Source organism: Scyliorhinus canicula, chromosome 20 (assembly GCF_902713615.1).
Source record: "Scyliorhinus canicula chromosome 20, sScyCan1.1, whole genome shotgun sequence".
Classification (NCBI taxonomy): domain Eukaryota; kingdom Metazoa; phylum Chordata; class Chondrichthyes; order Carcharhiniformes; family Scyliorhinidae; genus Scyliorhinus; species Scyliorhinus canicula.
In genome coordinates, this window is record NC_052165.1 from 37,257,517 (window position 1) to 37,275,439 (window position 17,923).

At 46.2% G+C, this 17,923-nt stretch overlaps 1 protein-coding gene across 2 annotated transcripts; it reads right to left on the minus strand.

The window, feature by feature from the left end:
* Positions 1-684: 684 nt before the first annotated feature.
* On the minus strand, positions 685-14,940 carry lum (lumican). Of its 2 annotated transcripts, none has more exons than XM_038780779.1 (3): positions 14,669-14,940; positions 8,536-9,419; positions 685-2,218 (listed from the first exon to the last, which is right to left on the minus strand). In XM_038780779.1, the coding sequence occupies exons 2-3, from the start codon at positions 9,401-9,403 to the stop codon at positions 2,067-2,069; spliced, it is 1,020 nt and encodes a 339-aa protein (XP_038636707.1). In that variant the 5' UTR covers positions 9,404-9,419; positions 14,669-14,940; the 3' UTR covers positions 685-2,066. The 2 variants fall into 2 exon arrangements, with proteins under 2 accessions (XP_038636707.1, XP_038636708.1); XM_038780780.1 differs by lacking the exon at positions 14,669-14,940 and adding an exon at positions 13,992-14,121.
* Positions 14,941-17,923: the final 2,983 nt, after the last annotated feature.

Below are 17,923 nucleotides of genomic sequence, written 5' to 3' on the forward strand. Positions count from 1 at the left end.
TTTTCATGCTTTGTGGTAGATTATAAAGCCCCAGGATGTGACCAAACAAGCCACTCAGTTGTAAATACAGTCACTTGTGGTTAATTAAGAAGGTTGCCTGGCCATGAACAGCAATTGGACATCCAACTATGAACAATAATACATCTGACTGAACAAGTGGTTTATTGTGTTAAATGAGATGCTGATTTGAAACACATGTACCAGAAAATTCTTCTCTTGACTGAAGAATTTCTCTTGATCTATCGATAACAAGTAAATGAAAGCCCAGAAAATTTGGCTGAACAAAATAGACCACAAATGAAAATAGGTGAGATATATTTTAATGGTTAATATGTAGAAACAGAGAAAAAGTTAGTATAGAAAGCTCAAACTACAAGGTCAGATAATTACATCTGGAAGTGTTACACTTTGCAGGTCAATTTTTAGGAACAAGTTTTTTTTTTGTGGACTTATAAAATAAATCTTTCTTCCGGTCACACCACGTTCAATAATTCCAGATTCATGTCCATCCCATCCAGGTGGAGATCTTGTGCGGTCTACTTCAAGCGGGGCTTGACCACAAACGTTTCCACGTTGGTCATTGTGCGATCAGCTGAAGAGATTGTCTTCTTGTAATAGTGCAGGATAACAATATCAGGTGACTCTCCCCTCTCCCCCCCCCCCCCCCCCCCCCCCCCCCAAAATCCAATCTAACCCACCAACCCCCCGCCCCCGCATTCCCCAAAGGCAGAATGCTCTGAGTCTCAATGACGCCCTCCCCTATTAGCCTGGTTAACAATTGGACAAATTTCATTGCAAGTAATTAGCAACTGGAGACCAGAGACCCAGGTAATCCAAACCCAAACACTACATATCTGCCTGTGAAAATAGTGGCTGTATATACTAATGACATTCCTGCAGTTTGAGGCGTGTGAGCTAAAACAGAAGAATACAACAGAAAAATTAAAGGCAGCCATCAGCACGTTAACTTACTTAACCATGCTTTATCTCCTGCATGATAAGTTGCATACAGCTGGTTAAAGGAAGATGCATAAAGGCCATGCATGATTTACAACACATGATGTAAGCTGTGGTTAAAATAGTCCATTGCACAGATGTAAAATTAATCTGACTTTCAGATACTCCCAGCTTTTTAAGCCAAAGAAAATTAAGGAAGGCTACAAGTTATTGAAAGAATTGGTTATTAAAATAATGCTTACTGTTTCCCTTTATTTCATAATAACCTCTGTACAAGAATTAAATCCCTAAGCCCTCTTTCCCCACATCCTACAGATCTTAGTGTGTTAATGTCAATCCTGTTCTAAAATATTCATAATACAGTAACTATGGAATGGGCAGGTACCATTCGATTCACTATAAGTTACGCTGACGTCCCATGACAATCCTATATAGGTTTCTTGAAAATAATATTTTGATTCGAATATTATTAGAAAATCTTCAGAAAATCTATAATTTGCAAGGTTTGCACAGAAATATAGTTTGTTATAAAAGTGCGGAATCTTTTAAAAATCACTTCTAACATATGGTACAATAAACAAAGCAGAAGAGGACTCTACATGAGAGGTAATTGGTACATGCACAGAACAGTGAAGGGAGTAAATTTAATTTTAGTGTTGCTCATTGAATTTTCCTCTTTTAGAAGTTCTAACCCCAAGCTTTATTCAATCATTACTCAATATGTGTAGCAGGCATTTGATTCAAATGTATTTCTCAAGAGGTTGAAATGCCATCCACTTTGAAAGAATAAAACCTTCTTACCACACTACACAGCTTTACTCTTTACTTATCCTCCACTTCCTGAATCTCTACTTTCTTTCCAGTAATTCTGTCAGTTTTCCTTAACTGATTGATGATCTACTAGAAAAGGCATGATTATGTGACGATATAAGGCTTAAAGGGGTTAGTTTGCACTATATGATGTGTTAATAAGTGAACAAATCTAATTTAGAAATTTTATGGGGTGGGGAGGGGTGAGATTTTAACTCACTCGAAGCCCCGTCAGCTTACAGAGTTAAAATAGGGCCCGACCTTGTATCTTCCCAATCGGGTCGGTGTGAATCAAAAATCTAAAACGACACTTCCCCAGCCAGGCGAAGGCATTGAGCCATGCCATAAGGCAAGCTACCTCGAGTCAAGTTATTACCATCCAAACGCAGGTGTCTGATCCTGGAGAAATCCTGTGGGCTTGTAACACGACAGAAGCTATTCAGGTCGAACGCTGCAAAATTAAGATTCAGAGGGTGAGTGATGCTGTATTCAAATGGATGAGAAATGAATTTTCTACTTGTAACATCAATCTATACTACAGCATTTTGGAGGCATACAGAACATCTCTGTTGTAGGGCGCGATTTCAGGGAAACATTTCTAAGTGTCATTTTGAGTGCAATTGATGAGATGTTTCTCGACTGCCACAGTGGTGAGATCACGGCCCGTATTTAACGGCACTGGTCCCACAGCACCTCGCCACTAACGAGGGGGAGCTACTTTTAAACGCTCCCTCACCACTCACTCCCAATCAGCACACAGACATGGCAGCATGCAAACCTGTTCCACGCTTTGGGGATGCTGACCTGGACAGGCTTCTCAATGCTGTGAATGAGAAATGGGGCATCCTGTTGGCTCAAGGGGGTTGAAGGACCAGCAGTAGGGTCATCAATACCGCCTGGGAGGCAGTCACAGCAGCTCTCAGAGTGGGCAGCATGACCAGGAGGACCCGAGTCCAATGTCAGAAGAAGACCAACGACCTCCAGCAATTTGCATGTGTAAGATACCACCTCTATCCTGGCATCAGTTCCGCCTGCCAGTCCCACAAATTCCCAACCCACCCTGCTGCCCCACAAATTGCTGGCTGGTACCTTGCACCCTCCCCACATCCGATCCTAGTGCTTGTTCCTCAGAACCCTCGGGCACCCACCAGACAACCTCTTCATGTTCCGGTGCGGTGCCCACACACGCCACTTGCTATAGATCCCCCATGACCCATCAAGCGTGCACCACACGATGCCCTCTCTTCGGCCCCGCAGGAGAAGATAGCCCAGAATAAATGGGTAAGGTCCAAGACGTGGAAAGGGGCCTGCAAATCACAGGACTGTCCAAGGTGGGAACTGTCACTGACAGCGAGGATGGCCAGAGCCAGAGGCGTGAGGATCCACTGCCCCTTCACCCAGACAACCTGCCTCAAGTGAGTTGTTCACATCAGACAAAATCATCCTTCCCTCTCACTGACCACGTGTCCATTCTCTCACAAGATTCCCATCTGACGGAGCCGGGCCATCCAGAGTCGTCTCACCCCAACCCACCACCCAAGAGATCCCCATCGAGACGTCACAGCTATCACCGCTGTCTTACACCAACGCAGAGACACTCACCTCGGTGTGAGAGATTAGTGGCCAGGCCTCTGAGGCACAATCTGGTGGGCACTACATAGTTGCTGCTGTACATCAGGAGGAGGCAGGAAAATCCAAGGGAGTTATCAGTCGGAAGTCTGCTGGGTCCCAGGAGTCTGCTGAGTCCCGGTCAATTGCCGAGCCTCTGGACAAGTTTATCACCAGAGCTGATGCAGATGCTAGGGACTGCAGAGCATGTCCCAGCCGCTGTCCCATACACAGGTGGACATTGCCGAGGCACTGCAGAGCATGGCCCAGCCACTGTCCCATACACAGGTGGACATTGCCGAGGCACTGCAGAGCATGGCCCAGCCACTGTCCCATACACAGGTGGACATTGCCGAGGCACTGCAGAGCATGTCCCAGCTGCTGTCCCATACACAGGTGGACATTGCCGAGGCACTGCAGAGCATGGCCCAGCCACTGTCCCATACACAGGTGGACATTGCCGAGGCACTGCAGAGCATGTCCCAGCCGCTGTCCCATACACAGGTGGACATTGCCGAGGCACTGCAGAGCATGGCCCAGCCGCTGTCCCATACACAGGTGGACATTGCCGAGGCACTGCAGAGCATGGCCCAGCCACTCTCCCATACACAGGTGGACATTGCCGAGGCACTGCAGAGCATGTCCCAGCCGCTGGCCCATACACAGGTGGACATTGCCGAGGCACTGCAGAGAATGGCCCAGCCACTGTCCCATTCACAGGTGGACATTGCCGAGGCACTGCAGAGCATGTCCCAGCCGCTGTCCCATACACAGGTGGACATTGCCGAGGCACTGCAGAGCATGGCCCAGCCACAGAAGAAAATCGATGAGGATGTCAGAACCATGGTGCAGACAATGGGAAGGACAGAGCCAGATGACGCAGAGGTCTCTGGAACTCCCCCCAGCAGCCTCCCTGTCCCAGAGAGGCTTGCAGAACACTATGGGCACCGCCAGGTAGGAGCAAGCAGTGGATGCCAACCCAGGGCCTGTCACCAAGGAGACGACAGCAGTCTCCAATTCTTATGAATCCCCCCTCCTGACACTGGCACATCTCAATGGCAGCGGGCAGAATATTGTGACACAGCGAAGCCAGTGACACCGGTAGTTCGGCCGGTGCCTTCCTACACCAGGCCCACCAGAGGACATCCGCCAAGAGCATCAAAGGCCAAAGAACAGTGACCCAGCCGGGAATCGAACCTGGGACCCTGGAGCTGTGAAGCATTTATGCTAACCACCATGCTACCGTGCTGGGTTATGGGCCTTCACAATATTTAAAGATAGCTTGAAGGCCTCATGGACGAAAAAGCCTCTTAAGCCCCTGGCCTGGGGCGATCCCTAACCTGGAATGGTTGTGCAACTCCCTCCCCAGGTAAGCCCAATCACCCTCCCCCTTACCCACCTCCCCCCGAGCAATGGAGCAGCAGTTCCAGTGTCCTGGAGCTGCATGTCCAAAATTGGATGGAAATGGCTACTCATCTCCACAGTGGCTTCATGTTTTTAAAAAGTACTAAAGGATTTCTCGTTGGGAAGCCAGTTAATTCCCGGGAGGCCGTTACATTCGACTTTGATGTCACTAATGAGATGGAAATTAATGTAAATGAGGGTTAATGATACCCTTGCCATATTTGGCCGTGATCCGGAACCTGCCATCGAGAGAGGGCCGGTTAGAGAGCAAAATGATTCGCGCCTGGCGTGAATCTCGATTTTGGCTATTCCCATATTTAACCTGTGCGCCCAACACGCACTGGGCACGAGGTGGTTAAATCACGTCCTTTGAATATTATGGCTAGAGTTTGACGTTCCCCTCCCAACGGGTTCTGAAGCGGGAAAGGAACCTCAAATAGCACGGACAGATTCTGTCTGGAATCCTGCCTGCCCCCGACTCGAATTTATGGTGGACCGGACAAAGCCTCAGATGGAAAGCCCACCCATGCCCCAGTTAAAGGCATTTCCCACATAGCCTCAATTTTTAGGCTGGCATGTGCCCGATAACTGAGGGCGAGAAACAGAAAAAGTCTCATCCTCCATCTCCATCGGAAGACCCCTTCAAACTGGGGGCATCGTCCCCTCATGGATCGGAGACCTCCAACACTCCCTCACCATACCTCTCCCCACCTACCTCCAGACTGCAAGATTTCCCCCCCACATGATCCCCCCAGTATACCCCCTCCCTTCCCGCAGACCACTGGTACTTACCAGCACTGCAGTTCACAGACCTTGGTCTCAGGCTGCAATACCTCTTCCGGCCACTGCAGCGCTGTGCCTGGATGGGCTGGAGAGCTGTCGGTCAAGTGAGGATGGAAGACCTGCCTGCTGCCAATCAAAGCTCATTTGGATGTAAAATGGAGTTGGTAGGGGTTTGTTCACTGCCTTCTCTCCGGATGACGGGCATTGAGCTCTCGCCATCCTGAACATTATCAAATTTGGGAAATAACACATAATATGCCACCATGTGGGCCTTAATTAGGTTTCAATTTCCTACGATACTGGAAATTAGGGCGGTATTCTCCCCCCCACACCGGGTGGGAGAATCGCCGGGGCGCCGCGCGAATCACGCCACACGGCCCCGACCCCCCTGCACGTGATTCTCCCACTCCCCCGAAACCAGCACCGCGGGAATCGCGCCGGGCCACTCGGAGAATCGCCGCAAACGGCGAGCAGCGATTCTCCGGCCCAGAGGGGCTGAGCAGCCGGCGAAAAAAATGACAGTCCCGCCGGTGCTGTCCACACCTATTCATCGCGAAGGCTTGAGGGGTGGCCTGTGGGGGGTGGGGGGCTCCTTCACTGGGGGGGGGGGGGTGCATCCGAAGGGGTCTGGCCCACGATCGGGGCCCACCGATCAACGGGCCGGCCTCTCCCCACCCCTCCCCCGGGCCTATTTCCCGCCGCGGCCAGCCCCTGATCACCGACCCCATGTTGAGTCGGGGCCGGCGCACGTAAGAAGTTCCCCGCGTATGTGCAAGATGGCGTGCGCAGAATTGAGCTGGCCCAACTGCGCATGCACGGGTTGGCGCGGCACCCATTTGGTGCCGCGTAAGGAGGCTGGAGCAGCAAGAGCCACTCCAGCGCCGTGCTTGTCCCCTGTGGGGGCCAGAATAGGTCGTGCCCGGGCTCTGTTCACCTTGTCGTGAAATGCGACGGCGTTCACGATGGCGGGAACACTTAGCCTCAATATCGGAGAATCGCCCCTGAATTTTAAACTGAATTTATCCGTTTTAGATGAATAACCAACAAAAGAAGATATTTAGAAGTATTTTGAGATTCAGGTGGCACTGTTACTACCTCTCGAGAACCTTTGTCCTAATGATTTTCTACAACAATACTAGGAAAGTAAACTGTGAAGAGGAGACTACAAAAAGATACAGACAGATTAAGTGAATGAGCAATGATCTGGCAAATAGAATATTAAGTGGGAAAAATAAATTGTCCATTTTGGTAGAAAGAATAAAAAATGCTGATTATCTAAATGGTGAGATTTTGCAGAGTTCTGAGGTGCAGAGGGATCTGGGTGTCTGAATGCATGAACCACAAAAGGCTGGTATACAGGTGCAGCAAGTAATTAGCAAAGCTAATACAATGTTATATTTTATTGTGAGGGGAATCGATTACAAAAGTAGGGAGGTTATGCTTCAATTGTACAGGGCATTAGTGAGACCACATCTGGAATAATGTGTACTCCTTATTTAAATAAAGATGTAAATGTGTTGGAAACAGTTCAGAGAAGGTTTTCAAGGTTAATATCTTGAAGTGAAATGAAAACATCGCTTATTGTCACGAGTAGGCTGCAATGAAGTTACTGTGAAAAGCCCCTCGTCTCCACATTCCGGCGCCTGTCCGGGGAGGCTGGTACGGGAATCGAACCGTGCTGCTGGCCTGCCTTAGTCTGCTTTCAAAGCCAGCGATTTAGCCCAGTGTGCTAAACCAGGAGAGGATGTTTCTAAAACTAGGGGGGTCATTGTTTAATATTAAGGGGTTACCCATTTTAAAAGGAGATTCGGCAAAATGTTTTCACTCTTGAGAGTTGTGAGACTTTGGAACTCTCTTGCTAAAAAGGTTTTGGAAGCAGGGACTTTGAATATGTTTAAGGCTGAGGTGGATAGATTCATGGTAAGCAGGGGGTGGTAGGATATAGTGAGTAAGCAGAGTACAGCTTTGATGTTACAGTCAGATCAGCTATGATCTTATTGAGTGGCGGTGTGTGCTCGAGGGCCTGAATGGCCGGCCCTTGCTCCTTGTTCATATATTCCTTTCTATAGTGCCTTGAACATGGTTTAAGGCCCCAATGGTGCTTCACAGCTAATCAAATAAAATTGAGACTGAACCACATATTAGGACAGAGGTCCAAAAGCTTAGTCAAAGAGGGAGATTTTCAGAAGAGGGGCGGTGGACGGGTTTAGGGAGGGTATTCCAGAGTTTCGGGGTTTAGGCATGGTTGTCAATGGTTGAGTAATCAAAACCAGGAAGAGACCAGAGATTTTGGAGGGTGAGGAGATTGCAAGAGTAAATATCTCAGGTTCATCTTGTGTTTCTCTGTTGAGTGTTTTGTTGAACTGAATATGCTTGAAGATTGAAGTTCAATGGTTTACATTGCATTGACAACCTATAATCTAGAAACGTTACTTTGAGCTATATTAACATGGACAGATGCAGTGGAGATGGCCAGTTATCATCTACCATGAAACCACCAATCATATTATCATAGAAAATGTAAATTATTTTCACCTATTTGGAAATCAAACCTTTTTCATGAGCTACCTCTTAATTGGAGCATTGAGTGAATCTAGTTTGGCCAGAATTCACAAGATATTTTAACTGTGATAATATCAAGGTAAATGTTTAGCAAATCAGTCTGTTTTTTTAGAACATGAGAATTTTTAGGAAAAGAGAAACAATCCATTAGTTTCATAATTCAATCCCTGACCTCCTCCTCCTCCTCCACATCTCTTAATCCGTTCTCCCTTCAAGGATAATCCAATTGCCTTTCCGTTCACTTTTAACTCTTTGCATCAGTTGTCTTCCTTTGTAACAAACCTTTATATGGGGGGGGGGGGTGACAAATTCCCCCTGACTTCCCATCTTTGACCTCAATTCCACATTTTACCTTGTGACGTCTCAGATCTCAGTTCTTTACCAGAGTAAGTGATATGCATTCAGACTTACTGTCAATTTTATTCGCCTGTAGGTACATATTTTCTAGGTTTTCATTAACTAGAGGGATGCTCTTCAATTCATTGAATGCAAGATCCAACTCAATCAGCGAGGTGATGTTGAAGACTTTCTCGGGGATACCCTCATTGGTTAGTTCATTGTGTGCCATGCGTAGGTACTGGAGAATACTCATCTTGTTAAAGTAGTCCTTTGGAATGCTCTTGATCTGATTGTTATTAATATAAAGCATCTCTACGGCTGGTGGAGGGTCATCAGGAAGTTTTGTTAATTTGTTGCCACTCAAGTCAAGGTACGCCAGAGACTTCAAACCACTCAAAGACCCACCGACGTCATTCAGATTGTTGTCGTGGAGAAGAAGGGTGGTCAGGTTTTCCAGTCCTTTTAAGCTGTTGCCAATCTTCGAGATCCTGTTTAAGGACAGCTTCAGTTCCACCAATGACTTTGGAAGGGAGCGAACAACATCCGTCAGATTGTTGGCGTTTATGTACAACCGCTCCAGGCTTTTTAACTTCGAGAATATATTTTTGCCCACATTGTCGCTCGTAATTTGATTGTTGTCAAGGACCAGCCAGAGGAGGTTAGTGGCATTTTCAAATGCACCACTTTGAATGCCAGTGAGCTGGTTGTTCTGGAGGTAAAGGTATTTTATCTGTGCGGGTACCGTGGGGATTGTTTTAAGTTTGCGGTGGTTGCAGTACATGGCAGTGGGGAAGTTCAGCGGACAGTCACACTCAACGGAACATACTGGATAAGGCAATACCTGGTAACCTACTGGATCATAATATTCATCATTGTAGTCGTACTGACAAAGTATGCTGCTGACCAGCAAAGCAAATATAGGAAGGTGAATGAGCTTCATCTCAGGAATTGTAAAGCTGTGTGTAAAAACAAAAGAGAAAGCAGACATGGCATCATTAATCACATCGAGAAGGAATAGCAATGTCTTTTACTTGTGAAACTGACATTAATATTCAACAAAATAGTTCAGAATTTCAATTCAATATCATAAACAGCATCAAGGTTAACCTGCGCAATGACAGGGGAACTTTTATTTTAAACCATTGCCCAGAGGTTAAATACTATTCCTGATGTCTAGCTCTGGAAACCCTTAAATGACTGAAAAAAGTGCTTGCGCCTCTGCGTAATGGAACCAAAAATGGATTGTTTGGGCTGCAAGTATAGCCTTTCCTGCAGGAAACCTCTATCATTGAGGCACGGAGTCTCTGGCTCGGATGCCCTTCATTAAGCTGGCAATCTCCACGTGCAGTTGGGTACTGCTCTGCCAGTGGTGCAGTGCCAGCCAGGCTGCAAAATTGCCCATTTTGGGGGCTTAGTATTAATTGACTGATCACCTCCAGTAAGTGGGCAAGCAGTCTGCTTCCTAGTTCACCTCTGGGAAATTTGCCCGCTGGCAGGACTGCGTCTGAGAGCCAACCAGCTCCCCCATTATTTACTGGCTCCTTATTCCACTTCCAAGCCAATCACCATAGCACCAGGAACATTCAGCCTTTAGTATGGCAACTCAGACAATAGGGTAGGATTCTATGGCTTAATGAAGAATAACCCATTGTATGTCAAGTAGCCACAGAACTAATGAAAAGGAAGGGAACTATGCTATTGGCTAACTTATTATTCTGTTACTTGTAGCCTCATTCATGCCTTTGTTACCTCTGTACTTGATTATTCCAACCCACTCCTTGCTGACCTACCAAATTCTATGCCCTGTAAATTTGAGGTCACCCAAAACTCTGTTGCCCTTGCCCAAACTCAAGCTTGTTCACCCACAACTCCTGTACTCACTGGCCTACATTAGCTCCCAGTTAACAAATGCTTCAGGTTTTCTGAATGTCTCGATTTTAAAATTCTCACACTTTCTTTCAAATCCCTCCATACCCTCATCACAAAAGGCTGTACAACCAGAAAAACATCTTGGGCGGGATTCTCCATCTGCGGGATCCTCTGCTTCACCGGCAGTGCACTCAGGCCCGTGGATTTACCGACAGCGCGGGGGGTGGCCACAATGGGAAACCCCATTGACCGGCTGCCAGGATAGAGGATCTCGCTGCCTGCAGTTGAATACCAGGATGAGAATTTTTGAGTGGAGCATTTGCTTAATTGGAGCCAATGTAGGTGAGCAAGCACAGGGGTGATGGGTGAATGGAATATGATGCGAGTTAAGACATTGGCAGCAGAGATTTCAATATCCTCAAGTTTACGGAGGGCAAAATGTGGGAGGCTGGCTAGGAGAATATAAAGATATATTCAAAAAGCAACAGTTTAATTGGTTTAATTTACAAGTAGCAAACCTGTTGTTTCATGTGTAGATATTCTTTTATGTGCATGACTCATAATTATATCATGCCATCCAGAATTTCTCCCAGTCGCTGCTCTCCAATTTAGGCTGAATATTAGCCCTGTTAGGAGTTCTTAGTCTCTGGTTGTATTGTCTGGTTTGAGGTCGGGATCACCTTGTGACGTTGTGAACATAGCAATCTGGTTTCTAGCACTTTGTCATCAATCACATTGGCTAACAATAACAACTAATAAATGTAGGGATCCCAGTAACAATTTTTATGAAATTCCCTGAGAGGGGAACAAATGAGAGTTCCAAGGGGGGGAACGACTGGGTTGACTACTGAGGGCTGGTTTAGCTCAGTTGGCTGGACAACCTGTTTGTGATGCAGAGCAAGGCCAGCAGCGTGGTTTCAATTCCCATTATTGGCTGAGGCTATGCATGAAATCCCTGGCTTCTCAACCTTGTCCTTAAAGGAGAAAGCAGCCTGTGGGACAATGGGAATTTACTCACAACTTTATCACAAATAAAGTTGCCGAGGGTCTCCATTTAATGGGGAGGCTATGTTTAATGAGTTACTCTTGTTCTGTGCTTTGCAATCAAAGGATTTCTTGAATACCTGAATATGCTGACAGTTCTGCAGACCTGCCTTCTAAAACATCAGCATTGGAGAACTTGAATATTGCTGAAAAGAAAGATCTGTTGCTGAAGCTTTCAATTTTGCACTCATTAGGACACATGCAAGAATGCAAAATTTCAAATTTCCTGTGAGCAGAGTATGAGTAGAGTAGATGTGTCACAATGATGATATACCCAAAGGTGAAAAGTTTTGGCAACATGTATTTCTTTGAGCAATATTACATAATTTCCCATTAAGCCTGCTGCAGATGAGTAAAGTAACAATTTTAGATATAAAGGCACATCAATATTATTTCAGCAAACCTACACAGAACAAATATTGTATTCAGAAGGAGATTGATCTGATGGTTGATAACTTTTGTTTCAGTGTCTTCCATTTCTTTGTCCCACAATATAGCTCTTTTGTGTTTCCCATCATGCCATCCTGCCCCTGGCGGACACCTATGATGACAACATTCATTTACAGTTGTTGACCGTCTTTGAAAACTGACTGAAAGGCAAGGAAAGAAGAAATCTCCCCTGGTTTTTCTTGTGAATATGGCAGACCACTGGCGTAGGGGGCACCAGAAGGGGTGAAAGACAAAGCCAAACCCAGGATTGGCAAGTTTCTGCCCAGAAGGAAAGGGCGGGATAATTTCTTACTGAGAGTTGGGTGGGGGAAGCGGGTAGTAGTTGCGCCTGCCTCCTTGCAGCTTGGTTCAGTAAAAGAGAGGATATACATAATTCAGAGGCAGCCACACTTGTCTCCATTAGATGGCAGTGGGGGAGATTGGCCAGAAGAATGTGGCAGCACCCACCAGAATTGGCACTAGTCTTGCCGACTGTGCCCACAATGCTGCATGCCTAGAGGGCACAGGAATACCGTATTTTTTCCTTTCAGGGAACTGGGACCCAAAAGGGAAATCACACGCCTGGAACACTCAAAGGACGTTCAACCTCTAACCTTTCTAAAGAGGGACTGATCATCATTCCACCAGACCTTCCCTTCCCCACCTAAGGAAGGTCAAGACTGGGAGGGGTAGAAGATGCGGCGGAGGGATAGGGGAAAAGGCAGGTAAATGGATTTGTTCAGCCATGATTTCATTAGATGATGGAGCAAGATCATGGAGCTGAATGGCCTCCTCCAGCTCCCATAATCCTCTGTGCCTAAGGTGCGCCACCATGCAAATTCCCTGAGCTTGAGAGCTCCACGGGTGAGGTACCTGGGACTCCAGCAGGCAGCAAAACCCATTCCTCCATGTTGATGGTGGCAAAATGGGAATATTTCAGAGCTCATGATGCCTTCACACCCAGAGTCAATAGGACGTGAAACTGTCAATCACAAATAGGTGTTGAAGCAAATTCCATCAATTATTTAAAGAGAACGATCTCCTTCACAAAAAAAAACAAAGAAAGGTGAACATTGAATGGTGTGGGGAGCAAACAAGAGCAGGAACAGATTAGGAAGCCCATGAGCAGAAGAACTCCAATGCTGACAGGGTGGAATGGCCCTGTTGCCTTGCTCCATTGCTCTGCACACAAATCCGGATCCAGCCATGGAGGAAACAGGGTCAGAAAGGCCATACAACTATCTGACAATGCTCGATATTTTGGAAATGGCTCTGAAACAGTCTGGTGTAAAGGAAAGCGATGATAAGTGTTCGGTATTCCAACCACAGTTTCTACAGCAACCCCCCACCCCACCCCGATTCCCCTAATCCGCAAATACCAGAGTGGACACTTAAAAAATATGTCTGCATTAAAATTCTCCGCTTCAGTCAGTCGTGCTTTAGATACTTGGTGTGGGGTCATTCTCCCGAAGCCAGTGATGATAGATTCTACATGAGAACATCAATTTACAGCGACTTAAAGCACAACATAGTAATTAGTGGTGATGTTTTCAGTTACTCATTAGCAACAAGCAATGGTTGTAATTAGTAGAACAGCATCTGAAAAAGGCGAGCTCAAATCTACTCATCCACAGCAGCCTTATTCCAATCGGGTCATAAAAACAGATTCATTTAAAACCCTCTACGTCCTTTTGCTTTACTTGCATTGGGTGATCTCGAAGTGAGTTGCTGGCGTAGATTTCTGTTCAGTGAGAAATTACATTTATATTGCAAGCTTACACTCGGATTGTGAAAGAAACCCCCTCACTCCCCTCACAGAGCCTGTCATTCTAAACGAAAGGTTGAAAATTAGTTTCCGGCAACGTTGAATAACTCATTCATTCTCGAAGGTCCGAACACTTAAAGCAAGTTTCCTCTGAGAATAATGCTGGTAATTTTGCCAGAACGCAATGGTCAAAGATTGAGATCTCTGAAGCTGATGCTGCTGAAGAATTTTGTGCCACAAACGTTATCACAGTTAGCACCAGAGGACTTCAGTTTTAGTCTGGAAGCACGCAATATTGTACACTGGGTGACTTGTAAAATTAATCATCCACAAACAGAAATCACAATAAACTCAAGCAGTGAGCTTCAGACCTAAACAATTAACATTCTACATACTGGTAACACTACCGTTGTGTCATTACCTCTTCTGTCTCTTATCAGATGCAGGAGGTTGAATATTACTTTTGATGGTTCCTCTCGTTTGAAGAAGAATCTGGTTTATTTGGAATGAACAGAGGAGCTTATCTAAGACAGATATCCTCTGGAATGTACAGAAAAGAGCTCTCCATACTTGATGCTCTGTGTGTTTTGGCCACTAAATTCATACTTAGAGTTCACATTGGGAAATTATTTCTGCAATAAACCTAAAGCACCGTCCGACAATCGTAGTTGCTGCATTGTCTTAGTTCCCTGTAGTCAGTCAAAAGTAGCAATTAGTTGAGAGGCACTTTCTATATTAATGGATTTGCTTTGATCTGGTACGCGCACGGTGGTGGCTTGTTCACTATGTATGGCGGTCACAAAAACATACACCAGTTCTTTTGCATCTCACTTTACCAGAAACAGCCCTCCTCTATAGATTTACCATGTCCATTGCTATCCACCACAGTGCAAAGCACACTCTACGATTCCACACAGAGTAGTTGTAACGTATATATATTATTAAATCATCTTTCAAGGGTTAAAAAGCAATGTTCCTAGCTTGTTCTCTGCACATGAACCATTTCTGAATATAGCTTTGGAAAAAAGAACCACATTATCTCGACATACCTTCAAGCTGTATACATTATTAAGCCAAAACTGAAACCCACTCGCCTACCTTTCCTTGACGCCTTTAGTTTCTTAATTCCAAAGAATGAGCAACAGAGAAAATGAGGGCAAGAATCAAATATTAAGTGCTGTGTACTGGTCTCTGGAGAAAGAGGAGGCTGCCAGACTTCTGTGGCAGAGGCTGACAACAACAGTGAAGAGGTGGATACTCTTCAACTATAAAGCTGCGATGTCATCACTCTGGGTCTGTGCTCTGGTATGTTAAATAACACTCAAAATAGAGCCCATTACTGAAATGCAGGAGAATGGTGCAGCTACAGTACAGATAAGACATTGGGATAAGAAGTTTTTTTTCATATAATTTGCATATTGTCATATCAATCTTCATAAACTCCCCATTTTGATTCAATTATTTTTTTGGTACGTGTACAACAAAAATGAATGGTGTATGCCAATAACTTCGGAGTGACTTCAAAGTACCGAAGTCTTTGGAGAATGTTACTTAACGCTCGACTAAGGGAGCAATACTTTCCATGTGTTCTTATTTCCTGAGAGAAGCAATTGCAAAAGAACAGCGCCGTAAATAGCATTAACCGTAGCCCAGCTCTAAGTAAATGCTCTGCAAGGGTCTTACGTTAAGTCGCACGACCCCTGAACCTCGAACAAAGGATGGCCAAGATCCAAGTTCCTCTCAGCTGTTGAGAAATAAACAGAAGGATTCTGTTAAAAACTCAAAGCCTGCAGAAAGGAGAGAAGAGATCGAAGTGTTTACAGAAATCAATTATGGTTTAACGTTACATTTTCAGCCGGGATATTAAAAGGACGAAGCTCGTCCTCGCCTTCGTTTATAAGATCCTTATGGTTGTGCTTCTTTTAATTATAGGTTGGCTGTCAAATAGTCTGGAATAAATCAAGCCTTGGGTGAGGTCTGTTTCTTATTTTGCGGAGGACTGAAGCCTGCATATTCATCCTGCAGTAATAGACTGCAGGGCTTTAAAGCACGAGAACTTGTAATTAATGCTAAATACAGAATGAAAATTGGTGTTGAAGTTATAATTTAGAATCATCGGGTGGAATGTAATGCCTTCAGGCAGTCACCTAGGGCTGGAATTGAACCTGGGTCCCTGATGCCGTGAGGCAGCAGTGCTAACCACTGTGCCGGTCATTACTGAGTTATCAGTGTGGGAGGTGGGAGAGATATAACGCAGCCACTCTCACACTGCTCAGGGATGAGGCAACGAGTGTGCACAGCGGTTTACAGAGCATGGCGCCTTGAAATAACAGGGCCCAGACCCTCAAGGTCTAGGCTCCCCAGTGGATGCCCACCAAGGTCATCTGAGGCATTAGGGAATGGAAGGCAGCCGACCGCCCCAACCTCAGGTGTGGATTCTGGGCATATAGTTAGACATAGCGAGAGGTTGAGGGAGAGTAAGTCAGCACCTCGTGGACACAGGTAAACGTAGGTACTAATTAAGATAACGGCACAACTGGAAAGGTAAGTTTTGTTGGGCGGGCGTTTTGAGGGGAAGGGGGTGGCGCTTACTCAGGCGGGGCCAATGGAACATAGGAAGAAGAATCGTATGGACTCAATATGTTCAGTGGCATCTTACCGCAAAATGGCAAAGCAATTACAGTGAGAAAACAATACAAATTCCCCTCTGACGACGTTGGTGGAAAATCTCACGGAATTTTGACCGTATCAAGTCAACGATTTTTTCTTCATGTGCATCACGCCTCAAGCTGATTTGCCCATCTCAGGGACACCTAATCACTGCAATTACTGGGGAGCTCCCACCACTGCCCAGCACTTGTTCCAGATCCAACTGAGACAATGCCAGCCCAGAAGCTGTCGTAATATCCACTCATGTATATCATGAGATGCAGACAGGCAGTGATTGACACACAGGATAACCAATGAACACACACGACACAGAACAACCAATCACCAGAGAGGACACCACCACTATAAAACCCACAGGGCATTGAGGCTCTCCCTCTCTCACAAGACACGGCCAGGGAGATAGTCGCTGTGCGCAGGCCAATGAACATCATCACCATGTGATAGAGAGCTAGTCTGGTCAAGTCAGTAGGAGGTTATCAGTTAGATTAATAGAGTGTCAACACACAGCAGATTATTTACAGCAATCAACAGGTTCAATAAAACAGTGTTGGACCATCTCCTGTGTCGGAAGCCTGTTTCTAGATTTACTGCATCCAGTTGCAGTCGATGTTAGACCAACACAGATAACACATCATGGTACCAGGGAGCTATTAACTCTAACGAACCTACCTCGAGTGAATCTGCAACGACCAACACGTAGCCATCCAGCGGCATGGAAAAGAACCAACCTCCTCCGCAACTCCGGATCTCCGGCAACCTCGGCGCCAACTGGAAAGTCTTTAAACAGAGGTTCCTCCTGTATATCGAGGCGTCCGACCTCGAGGTAGCATCGGATGCCTGAAAGGTCGCACTGTTCCTGTCGACTGCGGGGGATCATGCCATCCACATTTATAACTCGTTCACGTTTGCCGATGGCGAAGACAAGACGAAGTTCAAGACGGTTCTGCTGAAATTCGACAACCACTGCGACATTGAGGTGAATGAGAGCTTTGAACGGTACATCTTCCAACAGAGGCTTCAGGGTAAGGATTAACCTTTTCAGTCCTTCTTGACGCATCTCCGCATCCTAGCGCAGTCATGTAATTATGACTCGACAGCTGATTCCATGATCCAGGATGAGATCGTTTTCGGGGTCCAGTCCGACTCCCTGCAGGATTAGCTCCTCAAAATCAAACAGTTGACCCTTTCCGTCGCCATTGAAACGTGCGTTGTCCATGAGCATGCCAGGAATCGTTACTCCCACATCAGGGCGGCAGAAACTGCAAAACTAGTCTCCCACGAGGCAGAACGGGTGCAGGCCATCGCAAAAATGCAAGGCTTGAGCATCAAGGAGAGTAGACGTTTTGCGCACTTTTCCCGGGTCCCTACGCATGCGCGCCATGACCGGGTGGACGACGAGGCCGAAGACCACGATGCGCATGTGCGAAAGTCAGCCGACCGCACTGCGCATGTGCGATGGTGCACGGAACGTGCTGACGTCAGCGCCATGATGTGTCCAAATTGTGGCTCCGCCCATTTAAAGCGGCAATATCCAACCAAAGGAAGGCGATGTCTACAGTGTGGAAAGCCTGGGCATTCACGGCCTTATGCAGGTCCGCTCCACCGACCAACAGACAGCGATCCCAGCTGCAGCGCAGATGCATCCGCTGCGTACAACAAGGCATGCAGGATTCGGATCCCGAC